This window comes from Sarcophilus harrisii, chromosome 2 (assembly GCF_902635505.1).
Source record: "Sarcophilus harrisii chromosome 2, mSarHar1.11, whole genome shotgun sequence".
NCBI classification, from domain to species: domain Eukaryota; kingdom Metazoa; phylum Chordata; class Mammalia; order Dasyuromorphia; family Dasyuridae; genus Sarcophilus; species Sarcophilus harrisii.
The window spans coordinates 617,919,872-617,940,409 of record NC_045427.1 but is presented as its reverse complement, the minus strand read 5'-3'; the positions used below and the strand labels follow the sequence as shown (position 1 = coordinate 617,940,409).

Below are 20,538 nucleotides of genomic sequence, written 5' to 3'. Positions count from 1 at the left end.
TTTCTTCTGAAGTTCTCCCTTACCCTCTAACAAATCTCCCTTCTATCAAAAAGATCTATGAACAAAAAAATCTCCCTTTCTCCCTCCTCCCACCAAAAAAAAAAAAAAAAAAAAAAAAAGTAAGCTCAAGGTAGGTAGAGGCAGCATCAGTTTGGAATGAAGAATCCCTAGTGGCCAATATTGTGTCTTGCATGTAATTAGTACTTCATAAATATTAGTTCAGTTTAATTGAATTCAATGAAAATTAAATAGTTCTAAGTTATAAGGCTTGTGTGATCCTAGGCAAGTGACTTAATCACAATTGCCTCAGCAAAAAAAGGGGGGAGGCAGCTAGATGGCACAATGGATAGAGCACCAGCCCTGAAATCAGGAGGACCCGAGTTCAAATTTGGCCTCAGACATTTAACACTTCCTACATGTTTGACACCGAGCAAGTTATTTAACCCCAATTGCCTCAGCCAAAAACAAATGCTATCCAAGGTACCAGAATGAAAATATGAAAACATAGACATCTGTAGCCTCAAGGAGATTACAATGTACAATGTACAAGGAGAAAACAACTTCCAAGGAAAAGTATTGTCACGGTTCCTCAACTGGAGAAACAATTCACATCAGGAACTTTCGTTTCTATCATAAGCCATGTCAGGGAATGTGTAATTGCTTGACGACACTCCTGTACAGATAAAGATGAAGCTGATAAAGGTAGAAGTAGAGATGGAGATAAAAGAAATAGGGAAAGAAGAAAATGGAATGAAAAGTAATTCTAGACTTGGAGGCTGGACAAAGGCTTACTAATTCATTGTTTGGGAGAGGGGTTAGAGGGCAAAGTAATGTTGACTTTCTCTATGACTAACATGAAAGGAATAGAATTAGGAATAAGCAAGAGGAAGATAAACACAAGGTCAGGGGTGGATATTATTGCTTATTTGCAATGAAATGGATGCTAGTGTCACCTGAATCCAAAGAGAGAAGATAAAGAGCACTATCTCTTTGCCTTCATACAATAAATACATAAATAAATAAATAAATATAAAGTCTTTTGGGAAAAGAATGAAAGAACTAACCACTGCAGGAGAATAGAAGATGCTCATATGAGGTGACATGAGCTGGAAGGCTGAAAGGGATTTCAAGAGTATGTGAGGAGAAAACATTCCAAACCTTGGAGACAGCCTGTACAAAGTCATCGATGTGGGAAACGAAATGCTGTGTATGGGAAATAGCATGGTGGCCAATCTGTCCAGAATGTGAAGTATGTGAAGGAAGGAGTAATAATTTTCTCCAGGAAAAAAAATGGAGGCAGATTATGAAAGGTTCTATAAGTCAGAGAGCTAAGCTTCTATTGAACTGAATTGATAAAAAAAAAATCAGCTTTTACTGATGGAGGGCCAATCAGAAGGAATCCTCTGAGATGATGCATGATCTCCAAAGTGAATGCAATTGCAAGTTCTTGGGCAGTAACCTAATCCCAAGAGCCACTTTCCGGTAATAATCTTTTTCTTCCCTTTTTTATTGCTTTATTTTTCTGGTTGCACATGTATATCAACTTTTTAATACAAATTTCTTTTTGAATCATGTTGGACGAGAAAAATCAGAACAAAAGAGAAAAACCACAAGAGAGAAAAAACAAAAGAAGAAGCGAACATAGCATGTGTTAATTTATATTCAATCTCCATAGTTCTCTTTCTGGATGTAGATGGATTTTCTATTTTGATCTATTGGGATTGCCTTGGATCACTGTACACTGAGAAGAACCAAGTCTTTCATAGCTGATCACTGCACAATCTTGTTGTTACTGTGTATTGTGTTGCTGTGTATTCCTGGTTCTGATTGTTTCACTCATCATCAGTTCATGTAAATCTTTCCAGGCCTTTCTAAAATCATCTTGTTCATCATTTTAAAAAATAATAACAATCCATTATCTTTATATACCACAACTTATTCAGCCATTCCCCAATTGATGGGCACTAGTCATTTTCCAATTCTTTGCTACCACAAAGAGAGCTGCTACAAACATTTTTGCACATGTGGGTTCTTTTCTCTCCTTTATTATTTCCTTGGGATACAGACCCAGTAGTGAGACTGCTGGGTCAAAGATATGTACGGTTTGATAGCGCTTTGGGCATAGTTCCAAATTGTTCTCCAGAATGGTTAGATCATTTCTCCTGCAATAATCTTTGTCCTCTGATCCCATCTTACACCCAAGGTGCTTCAGGGTTACTTACCTTCCCATTTTGAATAGTGTTCTGCTGTCAGAGTGAACCTAGGGTTTAGGATAGAAAGATTCCTTAGAAAGCATATGATCCAACCTCCTCATTTTAAGGATGGGCAGATGCTGTAGCATCCGTCCCAACTGGGACAGTGACTTGCCAAAGATGGAACATATGCTCATGTTAGAGCTGGATTTTGAACTCAGGTCTCCTGAATCTACCATCCACCTATTTCTCAATACACAACTCTTTAGTCATGAAAGAACAAGAAGCTAAGAAAAGATACATCGATTTCCTCTGAATATGCTCTTTTCTCACATTGGAAATGTTTCCCCTGATCCCCAGAACTGCTTAACTAAATTCAAGATATATAGGTCTCCCCACCTCATGCCACCCCACACCAATGGCTATAGAGACATGTCTTGTACAGATGGGGAGGGACTTTAAGAGAGTTGACTCAAAGGGTAGGCAGGGTGTATCACCAAAAGATCACTATCCTGAGAGTCAGGATATCTGAATTCAAATCCTCCTTCTTCCACTCATGATTTGTAGGACCTTGATAAGTACTTTAATTGCTGTGAGCTTCATTTTCTCCCCTTATAAAATGAGGACTATTTTAGGAGGTCTCTAAGATTTCTTCCAGATCAAAAAGCTGATAAATCTTTTTTATCATATAGTGGGGGAAGGATAGAATTTCAGTCTAAGGAACAAAGTTACAAAGGGACCTTCTTGTATCCCTATCCTGTCAGAGTCCCCAGGATCTACTTGAGAAACCCTAGGCAAACTATGTCTTCTGATTATCACAACCCTTGGCATGGGTGTGGAACTTGATTTTTTTCAAAGCACAAATTACAGGTATTCTTCCAAGCCCCATTCTCTCCATTTTAGAGATGGATAAACAAGGGTCTTAGAGAAGGTAATTCCTTGAGGACAGTTTGTAGTCACAAGTGACAAAACTTGGATCCCGTCTCAGCTTTCTAAGCCAGTTCAGAACTTTTTCCTCCACAATCTGCTTCTGACATAAAGTAAACCACAGAATCACAGGATATCTGGGAAAGTGATCTTAGTAATCTCCTAGTTCAACCTCCTCATTTTCTAGAGGAGAAAATTTGGATACAGAGAGGAAAGTAATAGCAAGATAGTGGCCCCATTTTTAATGGTGAAGAGAAGAGACCATAACGGTAGGAAATGATGTGGGAGCTTAAAAGGAAGTACAAAGCAGGATGGGTAAGGATAGAAGGATAAGGATAGAAGAGTAGTCACTTGCCCCATTTTGAGCCCAGAAAAGCCCCGATAATGACCCAGAGGAAGAGGTTCTGGTCCTGGCTCAAGGGAGGGTGCTCTGGTCACAAGGGTTAATGGGTTTACTGAGGTCACATTTACACCAGTTAATCATATTCCCTAATTCCACCAGCCCAGCATGCCATCAGGCCTGTCCCTTTCCATTAATGTCTTTCAGACAATGGCTTCCCCAACCCCCATTTCACCTTCAGCCAGGCAGCAGCTCACCATACCAGTGGCAAAGGATTTAACCCTTTGAAAATCACCCTTAATGATACCCCATTCTCTGTTCTTGTCCTTATGATAGGAAAAAGGGTAATGAGAAGGTGGTGTGAGATGAATAACATAAAGGATCAGTCTGTGGTTGAAGTTAGTGATGAATGAATGAATGAATTCAGCATTTACTATGTGCTAGTTAGTTTTATAGGGTTTGTTAAGTTGCTACTCTGTATCAGGCACTCTGCTAAGTATTGTGGATCTTAAAAAGGTAAAAGACACAATCTAATGAGAGAGACAAAATGCAAATAATCATGTACAAACAAGATGCATTCACCATATATTGAGTGTTGTCTCAGAAGGAAGGCACTCTTCCCTCTGTAAGGGAAGATTAAGGATTAGGAAAGTCTTCCTGCAGGTGGCAGAACTTTGGCTGAGAAGCTATAAAGTGAAGAAGAGGAAGCAGAGTATTCCAGGCATAAGGAACAAGAAATGAAAACAGTGAGAGTCTAGAAATGGTATGTCCTATGGGAGAAATGGCAGGGAAGTTTAGTAAGTTATAAAAACACTTTAAGGTACAAAAGAGTCAAATTACAAAAGCTTTAAAAAGCAAAGGGAGGGGTTTATATTTCATCCTGTAAATAACAGGGAGCCATTGCAGTTGAGTGAGTTGAGATGAGAGGGGTGAAGAACTATGCTATGTCCAGCCTTGCACTTTAGGAAAATCAATTTGACAGCTGAGTGGAGGATGGACTGGAGTGAAGAAAGATTTGAGGCAGACAGACCCACTCACAAGCTCTTTCAATAACCCAGCCTACAGCAAGGTGGTTTCTTTGTCAAGAGAGAAGGAGGGAAGTGTATGAGAGATGTTAAGAAAGTGGAAACAATAGAACTTGACAACTAAATGGATGGAGGAGAAGGAGAGAGAGCTAAGCAATAGGATTGATCGTTTTTAAAACTTCATTTGAAGTCCTCTAGTGATAGGAAACTCTAGACCCAAGATAAAAGACTATTTCATTTTTAAAGAGTGTCTCATTAATAATGCTATTCATAATAGCTGGTATATATAAAGCCCTTTTAAGATTTTCTAGATTCTCCCTTTCCTCAATGTACATCCTGTAAATTGACACCCAGAATTGGGCACAATACTCCAGGTGTGGTCTGTCTATAACAGAGAACAGTAGAACTATACCCTTATTCTAGTAGACAAAGTAGAACCTTATTGTAGACATTATACCTTAGTTAAGAGTGTCTATGGCTTACACTAATTTTTATTGACCTCGGTGCCATATGGTTGACTCACATTGGGCTTCTGGTCCACTAAAAACTGAAGAGCTTTATCAACAGACTGTTTTCTTACCACATTTTCCTCAATCTGTGACTTTGTGAATCAAGTGACTTTGTTGGGGTCAATTGTAGCACTTGAAATGTATTTACTAAATCTTTTTTAAACTTTTATCTGCCCTGTTGATTTCTTTGGGGCTGGCAACCCTCTTGTCTCCTGGACATAAGTTGAGTACCCTGGTCATGCCTTGGAATTATCCTGGGATGTCTTGCCTCAGTCCAGATTAGTGTGGAAAGAACTGGGACTTGATTGGTTTTCTTAAGCAGAAGCACCATATGTGTTGAGTTGGGGGAGCAGGGAGGGAGAAAAGAGTGGGGGAGAAAAGAGTGGGAAATGAAAGAGGGAAGAGTTGAGGCTGGTAGAAGAAAGATGAAAGGAGGCAAGATAGGGACTTCCTCCATAGTCCCACATCCAAGATTTCTTCACCCCAACAGAGTTTAGAAAGGGAAAAGAAGGGAAATGGGAGGAAAGGAGGATATTTTTGTCTTAACATATCCAGATTTTTTTCTATCTTATGAAAAGACTGATTCCCCAATTAAGATATTCTTTTCCTTTTCTCCTCATTAGGTATCTAAGCCTGGTGGGCCTGCTAGACAGCCCGAATGGAATACCTCCTTCCTCTATCAAGCCCGGAATGGGTGTACACAGTTCAATGAAGATCTGGCCCTGGTGCTGGAATATTATCCCATGATTCCAAGTAAGTTCCAAACAGCACTGTGGTGGTCATTGTTTAGAGTAGTTTACATTTCTCATTTTCCCACAATACCTCTGATGTCAATAACTCCCTCCCACTGTGGGAAATCTAAAGGCTAGGGAGATTTTTCCCAGTAGCATGCCCAATGCCCTCTTCCTTTAAGGTCACAAACTGTTTCTTATCAAGATAAAAGTAATGGGCCAAGACTTAGAAGATAAGTGCTCCGATCCTGTACCCAGCACATGCCTACTGTATGCTCAATCCTCTGTCAGATGCTATGGGAGAGAAAGAAAGACAAGACAGAACCTCCTGACTTCATGGAACGCACATCATGACTGGGGAATCCAGACTCACAGAACAGTCAGAACAGTCAATGTTGAAGTTGTCAGTCACTCCATAAATATTATTAAATGTCTAATACATGCCAATCATCGTTCTAAGTCTTAGAGGCACTAAGCTACTCTACAAAAGATTAAGTGCTTATATTAGGTGTAGAGCAGGTTGAAATGATCCACAGAGTCTAGGAATCTTTATAGCTTAGGATCTAAAATTTCCTAACCCGTCTTCAGAGAAACCAAAGTTCCATCTTTATGAAGAGTTTACGGGTGGTTGTGACTAGATGAATATACCTTCCACCTCTTATTTAGTAGTATGTGGAGCTAAAATTATATCTAAAATTATATTTATAAACTATGAACAAATCTTTGTAGTTTAGGAGTACTACATTCTCAGGAAAAAAAGCCTCTTTCCTTGGTCATTCAGAGGTAAAGAGGAGAAGGAAGTAATCCCCCTCCATAGACTGAGGGTAACAGCTTTATCTTAACTTAGTTCCCCTTCACCACATGATTAGTATACAATAGATAATCACAGGTAATGAGCAAACATATTTATTGAGGCAAGCAATAACATGGCAATCTTGAGGAAGTTACAGAGATTTGTTTAGGCGATAGAGCACAAGCTTGCCAGGAGGGGAAGGGTCTTTATTATTTGGTAGTGAATGACCAATTCTTAGTAGTTTCTAGAGAGAAGGGACTGGATATCACAACCTCCCTATATCCTTACAGCTTCAGTGTCTACTGTCTTCTCATTTAAAATTCTCTTTTTCTTTGTGTCTAATTTTCTCCCAGAAGTCTTTTAGCCAATCAGGATTCATATCTCCCTAACATACTTCATCTATGAAGTTATTATTAGAGAAAAAAAAGAGTAGTGACTTTCATGTCCAATTTTAGGGATGAAAGTAAACAGAAAGATTTAATAACACAACATGAAAATTACCAATTATCTGGCAAGTGCCCAGAGAATGGCTCTGAATTGTTCTCTTAAATGAGGTATATATTTTCCCTACCCTCTTGGGAAGATTCTACATGTGAAATGGCAAGAGTCTGCTGAAGAAAGGGGAATTAACTTTCAATTCATAAAGATTATAATTAACCCTTATTGATTACTATCTGCATGCATATATTCTACAGCAAGCAATATTACAAAACTCAGAGGACAGTTCCTAATGAAATTCTAAGAAGCAAAACCATATATACTCATAATCAGAAAGATCAATTGAATAACAGAGAATATAGAAAGCATTGCAATAGTTACAGTTTTGTTGGTCTTGAGACAAGGCTAGATCAGGTTTGTGAAGGAGGAAAGTTCTCCATGATTTCCATCTTTCTTCCTGCAGTGCCCAAGAAAGAATCTTGGAACCTCATAGAACCCTTGGGCATCTCTGTGTTGCCGCTCAACAATCGAGTTTACCGAAAAATGATGTCAGGAGCACCGACTGCACTTCATGTGAAAAAGCTTCCTATATTGGTTAGTCACCTCCACCTACTTCCTAATAATATCATTTGCCTCTCTCCTCAGCCTTATAGTCCTTGCCCAGGCCCTTTTCCACAGAATCTTAGAGTCTTTGAGTTGGAAGAAAACTCTGGGGCCATTTAGACTCCCTCCCCCCATCTTGGTCAATCTCTATTTGAAGACTTCCAATGATGGGGCATTCACTACTTCAAAAAGCAGCCCAAACCACTTTCAGATAGCTCTAGATGGTGGGAAGTTTTCCTTGTCACAATCGTTCTCTGGGGACTGGCAAACCAAGCTTATTCTTTCTTCCCAATGATAGCCCTTCAAATAGTGGAAGGCAGCTCTATAGCACCTCCATTATAGTTTCTTCTATTGTGCTAAATCTATCCAGTTCCTTCCACTGGTCTCCAAATGGCATATTTCTCTTATGGATACTGATCTTTTATGCTAGGGGGAGCTACCTCCATGGGACAGATAAGCAATTGATCAACAAGTATTTATTCAGTACCTATTATATGAGGCACAGTGCGAGGTACTGGAGATACAAATGAAAATGAAATATTCCCTACATTCAAGAAACTTACATTCTATAGATTAGAGGACAGGACAGCACATATGCATATATAAGTATATACAAAATAAATGCATATAGTTTTGGGGAGGGGAGCAAAAGAGGGGAGAACAGCAAAAGTCTCATTTAGGACATGGCCCTGGAACTGAATTTTAAAGGAAATAAGGAATTCCATTAGGCCAAGGAGAGAACACAAAGCCTGAGCAAAGGAATGGAGATAGGCGATGGAGATATTTGAACCCTACTTCACAGGTGTCTTTCCTTCTACGTTTCAAAGCTCTTTTACCTCCCAACCATTTTCTGTCAGATTCTCACTCAGTTTTCACCAAATTCCAATGTAGTAGGAGATTCAGGTATTACCATTTTAGACATGAGGCTCACAACTCTGGAGTCAGAGGAACTATATATAATGCTCTTGGGTGAAGCATTTAATCTTTTAGGGCTTTATTTTCCTCATTGCAAAATGAAGCAAAATATGGTCCTGAAAGACCTTCCAGTTTTAAATCTATGATTTTATGATAAACTTTGGTGGAAGGGAACTAACTCCTAAACCCAAAAAGGAGAAGCTAGAGGTTCTAATTATGTTGTAGAGCATTCATATTAATTTGGGTGGGAATAGAGATCAAAGGCTGGAGAACATAACAGATGGGAGAAAAACATCTTTGTCAGATCATGAAGAGGTAGAGAAAAGGAAATAGTAGAATTTCAGTTGAGCATATGATTAACTATCTCATGATATCCCAGTTGACATGATGTGGGGTGAACCATGATGTTCCCAAGGCTAATTGGACAATCTTACCAAAAAGTATAGAGTCTATGTGGTGTATGAAAAATAAGAGACCTATGAGGTTTGAATCCTGTCATTTCCAGTCTCCATGTGTCTTGGGAATATTTAGCTTGAAAACTCTTAGGGTATCAGGAGTCAGAGGGATTGATTAGTTTTGTTCTGTATGGCCCAGAAGGCAGAACTGGGATCAATGAGGGGGAAATTATCAGAATATATCAGGAAAGAGGCTAAAAGGGATCTACTTCTACAACTCTTACTGTCACCCCTTCCTCCTCTTCCTCTTCCTCCCCCAATTAACACCTACTACTACTACCTAGTCCTATATGAGACTACCACTACTACTACTACTGTTGCTGCTGCTGCTGCTGCTATTACTACTACTATTATGATTATTATTACTACTAATACCACCCCATCCTATTACTATTCCTACTACCACCCCTCTTCCTCTTCCTTCTCCTTCTCCTCCTCCTCCTCCCACTATTACCACCAATTCCTCCTCTTCTTCTCCTCCTCCTCCTATTACTACCATCTCCTTTTCCTCCTCCTCCTCCTCCTACCATAACTCCTTCCTTCTCCTCCTCCTCCTCCTCCTCCTACTATAGACTACCTACTACTGCAGTAACTTACTACTACTATAAACTATCTACTACTACAGTAACTACTACTACTGCTTATATATAAAAATATACATCGTATTATATGATGATATTATGTTTAATAAAAAATAACAATTACAGAACATTGTTAAGGTTTACAAAGTATTTTATGCATAAATATCATTTAAGCCTTATAATAATCCTGGGAAGTAGTTTATTATCTTCATTTTATAGATGAAAAAACTGAAGCAGCTGAAAGTTAAATGATTTGCTTAGGGTCTCATACCTAGTAATCACTTGAGACAAAATTCAAACTCAGGTTTTCCTGAATCCAAGTCAAAAATACTAGCCATGATTTCAACTCAAATGAGATAGCATCTATAAAGTTTTTTTAAAAAAAATAACAAGTAACAGTATGAAGGAAGTCCCCTTAGATCAATGGCAGTTGAAGTGTGAGCACTGAAAGAAATAAAATTTAGGAAGGACGTTGACAAGATGGAGCATCCCAGAGATTAGTGGAAGAGGCCTTAAAGACCAGTCAGTTTGACTCTTTCTTTCTAAAGGAAAAAAGGTTAAGAGGTTTGCCCAAGATCTCAGAGGTGGTTAAATGGTTAACACATCTAAAGCTTTCTGCCAACCTTATATCAATGGTAGCTATTAATATGATTATTATCTATTAATATCAGAACTGGGATGAGCAGGGAGCCATGCAAATATCTTAAATGATAGTTAGTTGAAAGAGCTAAGGATGTAAAGCCTTGAGAAGAGAAACCACAGGGGAGGTGTGATAGTGATCTTCAAATATTTGAAGGACTTCCTTCCAGAGGAAGAATCATGCTTGCTTTACTTGGCCCAGAGGCTAAAAATAGGATGCAGTGAGCAAAACACTGCAGAGACATAGATCTTTGAGCCTATAAAAGGGAAACTTTCAGCCACTCAGAGCTGTCCAAAAATGAAGTGAATTATGATCATATTGACCATAATACACTGGCAGTATATTGTAAGAGATCAGATTAATAGAAGTAAGGTAGAAATTGAACATGTGAAGTTCCTGTCAACTTTGGGATTCTATGAGAAGCTGCTTCTTGTTTATACCCTCCTAGAATCTTATCACATGAAATGGAGGCAGGATCATGGGACATGGAAGCTATTTTCTGATGCCTCTCCATGATCCTGTTTTCCCTTCTACTTAACAGAGAGTGAGTTGTTCTTGTTTCACCAATTGGAAAACAGAGGTGAAAAAGAGGTATTTCACCAAACAATCAAATTTCCATGCTATTTTTAGAAACCACTCCCTTTATTTCAAAGCACACCCTAGAAGAAAGGGGAATGAGTGCCAATGAAAATATTGTAAATTCAGTTACTTTTCTGATGATTTGACTTGCTAAACTCACTTTTGCTTCCCTATTGCCTTAGAGAGATACCTGGTACACTCTTTAGAGTGTGACTTATTTATTGGGTGTTCACTATATACAAGATCTTGCGTCTTTGGCACTAAAGTGGATACAAAGAGTTAGTTCCCATCACCATAGAGCTTATAGAGCACCAAGAATGAAAACTCCTTGATTGAGAGACTAACTCCTATTTCAGTGAGGATGTTTCTAAAGTGAGATAGTGGGACCCTTGACTAGAGAGAGAGAAGACTGAAAAAAAGTTAATAAGAGAAGAGCTGATTCTCAAACCAGTGGGCAGCTCACTATGCTAACTGGTTTATATATTATAGACAACTGGGAGAAAGGGTGAGGGGCTGGTCCTGACAGAAAATATGGTGCTGATTTAGATGAACTGATACTCTGTCCTTTATTTCCCAGAAAACTAAGCTGAAAGCGCTTTCGGGTGGAACACTTACTGTTAACCTTTCTTTCCAAGTGCTTTCCTCAGAGGTAAGACCAAGTGATTTTTTTCTAAGACAAGACATTGGATAAGACTCACTGCTGTTGACCCTTCTTTACCATTTTTGGGGGGGTTGCTCAAAGGTGGAGGGAAGTGAGAGAGGGCATGTTGCATAAGTTATCCCAGACAATGATAAAGTCCCAGAGACCAAGACACAGAAATAATAGGATGAGAAGGTAAGTTTAGAGGGAAGGAAAGCCTAGATCTGGGAGTCTCCTTAAATTTAAACCATAAATCCAGGTTCAGTGCTACCAAGGAATATTTCCACAGGGGAACTTGAGTAGGACCAATGTTTAAACTTGCAATAGAGGTAGTAGTGTTTCTTGCTTACCTAGGACCTTTTCTTACTTTCTCCATTCCTGTGATCTTCCCCTATGAAGCATTGCTGCATTACCTCAAACAGATTCCCCACCACTTTGAATCCATATTCCAAATTACCTTGGTTCTCCCAATTTTGCTGTGATTCACTTCAATCGTAGCCAATTAATGCACATTTATTTAAGTATCTACTGCTAAGTTTAGACTTATAGGAACAATGATTCCCCAGAAGTGGGACATTGTTCAAATTCCCCTACATATATCCATTGGGCTGGAACCAATGTCCATTTTTATATAATTATCACTTCAAATAGTGTGAATTTGAATACCTACAATCACTTCAGAGGATTCATTATTTGTACTAATAGCACCTGTACTAATTTGTACACATAATATTGCTAGGCACTCTGATAGGCTCTGTGGGTACAAAGATAATTATCTGTCATCAAAAAAATTAAATTCTATAGGAGGAGACACTATGCACCAAAAATAGATGGAAAATAAAGATAAATGCATTCGTTCAGCCTTAATTATCTTGTTCTCATTTTAAAGTGTGCACCCTACCTCTATGACTATCCAGATTAGTCAAGACTTGGATCTGTCACTTACTAGCAATGTGATTGGACAGGCTATTCTCTGGGCTTCCCTATCAGAATGTGCAAGATGAGCCTGCTAAATAATGGGCTATCTGGAGTCCATTAACAGGAGTGTTGTGGGGGTCCTGAGATAATGTACAAAAGGTATGTTACCAGGAAGCGACTCTTACTCTGAGGGCTGGGACTACTTGTTTGCTCTCTCTTTATCCTTGTACCCAATGGCATTACACTACAACAGGAGATTTCTAAATGCCTTTGGACTGACCCAGATGATTCTGGGTTCTCAGTTCTCAGCTCTCTAAAACACATTCTAACGGGCTGCAAGTATCTTGTTTAGAATGTGAGAGGCTGAAAGTCACCCAAGAGGTCATGCTGATGCAATAAAAATTATGTTGAATAAATGAACAAAGGTGAATGAGCACCTGGAAGGACATGATAGAGGAGATTCCTACTCACTTCTGGAATGGACTAAATCTGGGGTTCCTTACTTGAGGTCCATGAACCTAGCATTTAAAAATATTTTGAGAACTATATTTCACCATTTTAGAAAATGATTCCTGAAGTCCTTTTTCAAATCTGAATTTGTAATCCAATGATGATGGAGAGTGAGTCTTTTGTTTGAGCTAATGGTTCAAAACTCATCTGTTTCTCACCAAAAACAATTGGTTATTGGAAGGGGGTGTTTGTGATAAATCCATTTAAATTATTAAGGAACTATTTTTAATATTGAAATGTAGAGAACCCCAAATATCCAGCAAACAGTTGTTTGGATGAATTTTTTTTCACTCTGTCCATCTTTAGTGCATGCATAAATTCACCTTCAGAATAGCCCTGATGATTTCAGGATAAGGTAGAGAAAAATTGGGGTCTAAAGTCAGAACCCCCAAATTCACAACCTAGACTGATTTGCTGCTCCCAAGCACTGAGCAGTTTAGCCTTTCCAGCTCATAGTGCTTCCTCTCAGGTTTCATCAGGCAATTTGTCAATGTTGTGGTTAGATAGGAAGCAAGGCCTTTCTATGAAGTAAAAGAGGAAGTCACTTATACACTGTGATGTGAAAGGTGGCCCAGGAGGAATCTCTGGTCCAACAAAGTAGTCCTTCCTGATCATAAAATCCTCCCATTAACACCATTTACATTGGATCATAAGATCTTAGATTGAGTGGGAAGAAGTCTTAGAAAACTTTAAAATCCACTCTCCCTATTTTACAGATAAGGAAACTGAGGTTCAAGTGACTTGCTAGAGTCACAGAGCCAGTACAGGATTTCAATCCAGGTATTCCTGATACCAAGTCCAGGGTTCTACCCATTACACTACACTGCCTCTCAGTTCAAAATTATCTTCTCTGGAGGATCCCCTCCCAGAAGGGGACGTTCATTGGACTGCCTCCAAGATAAGTGAATTTTTCTCCCTCAACTGTCCAGGGCTGCCTAGGGCGTCTAAGTGGGTGAAAAGTAGAGATCCTGCAAGGGAAGAAATGCAGAAATGGGAGAGGAGAATACCAAGCACAGACTTGGCTAAGTTCCCAGCTTTGCTTCAGACTGCTTCTGATTGTAACCTAGAATTAAGGACACTCTTCTCTTGGAGTGCAATCTGGTTTTGGATCAGCTCTTTCTCCTCTTTCCCTCTATCTCCCCACAAATATCCAGGAGTCTCCTGGGAACATATTGGAGTCTATACTTTCCTTCACCTTTAAGGAACATGAGCTGGTCGTTCAAATGGGCAGTAATGGGGAAATGGGGAAGAGGAGAGAGGTCTGGCCAGTACTTGGCATAATTGCCCAGGGGTCTGGGCACAAGGGGGTCTCCATGTGATGAATTATTCACAGGACCAGCTCTAAGTGCAGAATTAATCCCTTTCCTTCCAGCTGGCGGCCTCACTAAATTATCCCTCCTAGTCATGTGGGAAAATGCTGCCCAATTCATTTCACTGATGACTGTTTTGATCTGGGACTTGTGATTTTAGCTCTCCGCTGCTTCCTTCCCTCCCATAGCCAACCCCCATCCCTCCTGCAGACACAGCCCTTTCCTGGAGGAATCTCAAAGAAGAAAGGCTATCCAGGGTGGGGGTGGGCTGTTAAGACAATGACACTAGGGACAATTCTAGTCCTTCGGAAGAGCATTCATGAACCACACACTCGTGCAGGATACACTTATACACACATACACACACACACACGTATGCTTATGCATTATACAAATATCCAAAAAAAGTCTATAAACATGCATTCAAAAATTGACACACAAGTCTCCTCGCATATTTGCATATATGCACAATCCTCATTAACATGCTTATTTATACACATATAAATATTTACACTCTCATACTAAGATACAAATATAGAGATGTATTTCATATTCCTAATAAATGTATACAAAGGCATACACGTTCTTACAGACACATGTACAAGCATTCACGTGTACACAGAAACACTGAACTATTTCCCAAACCTAACCATCTTTTTGATGATGCAGATGGTATTTCGGGATTCTACAAGTTCTTGACATCCTCACTGTGCTGTACACATTTCGTACATATACATATGTATATATATGCATTTTTTGAGACGTTCTGTATTATATATAAAATCTATCTTCAAACATGTATACCTTTCAGTCCTCTCAATATATTATCCAGTTCCTTTATATTTGGTACTAGTTATATTTTCCCCTTATTTTTTGAGATAAATTTTCTTTGTTTGAGATGTTCTGTTCCCTGTTGGTTATAATGGAAGATTATTTTGGCATCTCAGACTTGGACTGAAATGAATTCCCTAAACTCACATAATTAATGTGTCAGAACCCAAACCTAGACCCACATCACCTAATTCCTAGAAAGTACAGTTGCTGCTTATTATTATTTTTATTATGGAGTATAGGTATTTATCTTGTTCTGGGATCTGTGTTTGCTATAGAAACTCCTCAGCATGAGATTACCCATTGGTTGCTCCATTCTTGGAATTAGGGCTAGCTTCTTCCTTTTACCTTCACTCCTTAGAAGAGTATGATGGATTCTGATTCTATTTGTAAGAAATGCCCTAGTGTTTCCCCCAAACTGCTTTCAAAGCTCTCTGTAGAGACTGGGTGAGTAAAAAAAAGTCTGCTGGCATTTTCTTGATGTTGAGTGGAGGAGGAAGAAGAGTTTTACTATGGTATTTTATGATTTTTTTTTTCCAAATCCATATCTAGTAGCCCCAGGCCAGTGCTCAAAAAGATCTCCAAACACAAACCAATAGACTATTCCCATACTAGATGGACATTCATTTCCTTGAACACAGGTCCAGGATATTGTGTCATCTTTCCTGAATGAAGAGAAATAAACTGAATGATTTGTAAAGCACTACCCTTGCCAGGCTCTGAGATTCCACCCTAAACCCACAGATCCATGAGCTCCCAGGACTGAACTCTCATCAAGGATAGATGGGAAGGATGATAGTTTCTCTCTGTCTCTCTTTGTCTCTTTGCTCTGTCTCTGTCTCTCTGTCTCTGTCTCTGTCTCTCTCTGTCTCTGTCTCTCTCTGTGTGTCTCTGTCTGTCTGTCTGTCTGTCTCTCTCTTTCTCTCTTTGTCTCTCTCTCTCTCTCTCTCTCTCTCTCTCTCTCACACACACACACACACACACACACACACTCTCTCTCTCTCTGTATGTCTCTCTGCCTCTCTGTCTCTGTCCCTCTCTCTCTCTTACTCACACACACACACAATCCATTTTCACTTTCTTCCACCCACTACGCCATCAAGAGATGAAAACTGATTCTATAGCCAAGTTGGTGGAGGAGGCTCCAGGCTCCAACACAAAGGAAATGCCTCTGGTGACAGCATGGATTCTGATGGAGCTGACAAAGTAGGTAGTACCTACATGAATCGATTTAGGGAAAGCAAAAAGGCCCCACCCAGAATGACTTCCAGAACTATATACTCTTCCCTCAAAAATGTTCTTCTCCCTTTCATTAAAGCTTTTCCCATTGGAATTTGATGTTTTCCTTTGTCCCAACACTTCCTTCATAAGGCAATCATCTCTGAGAGGGGGCGTATAATCAGTTGTTGTTACTCCAGCAGAAAGTGGTTTCTCTCAGAATAGGAGTAAGATGAGAAACCTAAAGTCCTAGTTAGGGACCATGGAGGAGAAGGAGAAAAGAATGTGAAACAATAAGCATTTGTTAAATGCCTCTTGTATGCCAAGTACCATGCTAGGTACTAGAGATATACAGAGGAAAAAAATTGAAGTTCCTTTCCTCAAGGAGTTTATGCTATACTTCCAGAAAACAGAATAATCTCTCATTTCAGAGCATGGAAAAGGTGAGGCATATCAGAGATCATCCTACCCAGGGCAGGAATCCTTGCTTAAGACTTTTTGGTTGGAATCATCCACTCTTAAAGACTTCTAGGTTGCCAGCTCTTGAAGAGTTATAATCACTCATCCATCAATCAGTGAATACTTCATTGTTTCATTTATTAAAGTGAGATCTGCCTCCCTGTAATAATTCTCATCCCAGTCCCTCTCCATTCTAGTTTATAAATTATCAAATTAGAGGTGGAAGAGAACTTAGAGACTATCTAATTTTAAAAGCCATTTTACAGATGAGGAAGCTTATAGAACAATTGATACTGAAAGGAGGAGGTGGAAAAAGAAAAGGGAAAGATAAAAAGTAGACCATAATAGGAAGGAGGGTGAAGAGGATAACAATACTGGCTAAAGAAAATGAGGAGAAAAGAAAAAGATATGGAAGAGAAAGGAAAATGGAAGATGACTGATAAAAGAAGGAATTTAATTCAACAAATATTCATCAGACACCTACTATGTGCAAGGCATTGTGTTAGGCATGGGAAAGGGGGGGGGGAGATACAAATATAAAGATAAAATAGTTCCCATTCTCAGGAGTTTGCCTTCTAATGAGGGAGGTAACATGTACACAGAAACATAGATGCAAGTTAGTTGACAGGCAAGATACTACTAACAACTTTAGGCTTCCAGTAATGTTTCATTGGGAAAAGACTTAAAAATACTCAAGCTGAGAAAATTAAAGACTCTAAAAGATGAAACATAATAATGACAGTTTTGTGAATACACAGAAGTAGAAAATAGTATTTGGGGAATAGGTTGAGTTTCACTGGAATGTAGATTATGTAGACAGGAGGATTGTGAAATAAGGCTAAAGCAGTTAAGAGGAGGCCAGGTTTTGGAAAACTTTAAATATTAAGATGTGGAGGGGAATGTATTTCACCTTAGAGGCAAAAAGGATACCACTGAAGGTTTCTGAGAAGAGAATAACCTGTACCTTAGATTATTTTGACAGTTATGTGGAGGATGGGCTGAAGAAAAGAGACACTTGAGGCAGAAAGTGAAATTAGGAAGCTATTAAGGCAGGGTAGCCAAGAAGTGATGAGGGCCTGAACTAGAGTGGTGGCAGTCTGAGTGGAGAAAAGAGAATGGATTTGAGAGATGTTATGGAGATAGAATCAACAAGACTTGTCAACTGATTAGATACAGGTCTTGAGGAAGAATGAGGGGAGACAAGAATGATTTCTTGGTTGCATACCTGAGTGACTAAGAGGATAATACATTCTCATAGAAAGCAAAAATTACAGGATGAGAGTAGATTTGGATGCGGACAAGGAATAAGAGAAAGAGAAGAGGAAAATGAGGAGGAAAAGAAGAAGAGAACAAAGAGAAATCATTCCATATTCATAGCATTTAGACTCCTCCCTTCCTGACCCTCTGGATTGCTTTTATTTGGATTCATTTTAAAGAAAGGTTAATAAAAGCTCACCTTAAGCATATCCACCATTAACAGGACATCCCTGGAAAGTCCAAAAGTGCCACTCCCAGGCACAAAAATAGCTATACGCTTATGCTTTACCAGGGTCTCCTTGTTTCTAATCTAACAAGAGTTCATGTCCATGTACTTACCAATGGAGCTGCCTTGAAAGGATTTTAAAGCTTCAATTTCCATTCAACAAGATGTCCCTGCCATTATTGGAAAAAAAAAATCCTTATGGAGTTTGGACCCCCTCCCTTCTAACATCATGCCTTACTAACCAATCAATGAATGCTCCCACTGACATGATTTTCTCAGAAAGTAATGCATCACTAGGACCCCTTCTCCACTGTGAGCCAGATAGGAGAATGCTTATTGCTTCCATATTGCCAAGGGGACTAGAGGAGACAGTATAAATTAGTCCAGCTCTACTCTACCACCTGGTGAAGAGAGCCCTCTCCCCTGGGGAGGAGGGAAGTAATGTCTTTGTCTGTGCATTTAAATAAAGAGATAAAAATATATAACTATAACCAACAGAAATGAAAGCTATTATGTGAATAGAGAGTTTCTCCGCTCCAGCAGTTTCCACTCCAACCTTTGCCGGAGACACCCTTATCTGGGTGGAAATTGCATCAGGGCTCCCAGGTCACTAGTGAATGGAAGCAGATTTCTCTGGACTCAGTTTGTTAGATAACTAATGAGTAGAATACAGCTGGGCAGAGCCAAAAGCATAAAGGCGGAGGGAAGGGGGAAGGGAGAAAAATATCTTTGTTAAAACGAATTTGTCAGTTTCCGCTCTATCCTCCCAGGGGAAAGTTCAGGAGCAAGCTAATTGAATTAGGGACATGTGTGCCCCAGCTAGGAAGACTCCCTCTCTATCTCTGATGCTGGCCAGCAAGGTAGTCAACTCTGGAATTGCTGATTATTTCAGCACCGAGGACAGCAGCTGTGCACTGGAAGAAGGGCTATAATTGCCCAGGCCTGGCTAAACTGTTGCATTTTGCATGACCCACGATGGCCACAAGTATGAAGGGGGTGGGGGAGGGGAGGGAGTAGAATGAGGGAAGGAGAAAGATTAAGGGAAAAGGAAAAAGGAAAAGTGTATAAAATAGATGAGGGAGGAGGAAGAGAAGGGGGGGGTGAGTCTTTGTGATTGCAAAGATCTTTATTTCCCAATCTATTCCATTCTCACAAACAGCTTTTGAGATAAACAGTTTTGCTGGTGTTTTCTATATAATATAGCTCAGAAATTTTTGTGGTACAATGGATATTTTGCTATCAATGAGAAAGCTTAAAATTCCATCTCTGTACATTCTAGCTATGTGATGAGAAATGAGTTATTTAACCTCTCTGTGGACCATCTCTAAGGCTATAAATTACAACCATGATTATAATTGTGGATCTGCATGGGCAGAGGGAGTTTCCATACCAGGATTCCCCATGCCAAACCAAAAAGCAATCCAATTTACATCCTTTATAAGTGGAGAAGTCAAGCCCAGAATCCAGGTCTTTTGATTTCTAAATCCAATGTTTTTTGTACTACTAACAAGAGGAGTAGGTAAGGGCATTGATCAGCAGCAGAAATAAAAAATAGAAATAACCCTTGAGACACTCAGTGCATGGTCATGCATAGCTATGTGTCTTCAAAGACTATTTCCAATTAAAGCACTAATGAAGTCAGGCCAGCTACTATCACGAAGTAACAAACAGCACAGGCCACTTGGCTGCCTCAAAATGATAGATGCCAGCTTGAATTGATTAGAGGCTAGGACCAAAAATGGGTCTTGCTAAATTATGGGGGTGGAGCCTGAAGTTCCTAGAATTCTAGCATTAGAAGGAACTTCAGAGGCTATCTATTCTAATGTGTACCTGACCAAGCATCTCTTCTGTAATGTCATGTAGCCTCTATTGAAGACCTCCAGGGAGAGGGAATTCATTGTTTACCATGGCAGACCATTCCACTTATAAATAGCTTTAAATATTTACCCTTACACTGACCTAAATCTTCCTCTCAGGAATTTCCACCCATTGCTCCTATTTCTGTCTACTGGAAATAAGCAAATTCCTATAGAATCAAAAAAACAGAACTCAAATATCGCCCCTTCTACTTATTATTTATACCCTTTAGCAATTCACTTATGACCCTCCAAAATTCACACTTTCCATAGTGTGTGAGGAAAGAAGGGTTTCACTATCTAGTCTCATGTCCCAGCTTGTAAAATCCTATAATCTTGAGAATCAGCAAAATAAAGTGAAAAGAGTGACAGATAATGGAGACGAAAAATCTGGGTTTGAAGCCTGGCTAGTCTATCTATCACTTATGTGATCTTAAACAAGTTATTTAACCTCTCTGAAACTGTTTTTTATTGTTGTCATTTTCAATCATGTTTGACTCTTTGTGACCCCATTTTGGGTTTGTTTTTTTTTTGGCAAAAATGGTGGAATGGTCTGGCATTTCCTTCTCCAGCTTATTTTGCAGA

At 39.4% G+C, this 20,538-nt stretch overlaps 1 protein-coding gene across 3 annotated transcripts in view; it reads left to right on the top strand.

Moving 5' to 3' along the window:
* Window positions 1–20,538, top strand: part of CCDC33 (coiled-coil domain containing 33) — a 205,347-nt gene that overhangs the window by 85,788 nt on the left and 99,021 nt on the right. For all 3 annotated transcript variants that reach the window (XR_004232550.1, XM_031956621.1, XM_012545514.2), the window contains exons 8-10: window positions 5,617–5,746; window positions 7,419–7,549; window positions 11,306–11,377. Coding sequence is in view for 2 of the 3 variants with exons in the window: in XM_031956621.1 (XP_031812481.1) it covers window positions 5,617–5,746; window positions 7,419–7,549; window positions 11,306–11,377 (333 nt within the window). In the remaining variant the exon portion in view is untranslated. The remainder of the gene's footprint in view (window positions 1–5,616; window positions 5,747–7,418; window positions 7,550–11,305; window positions 11,378–20,538) is intronic.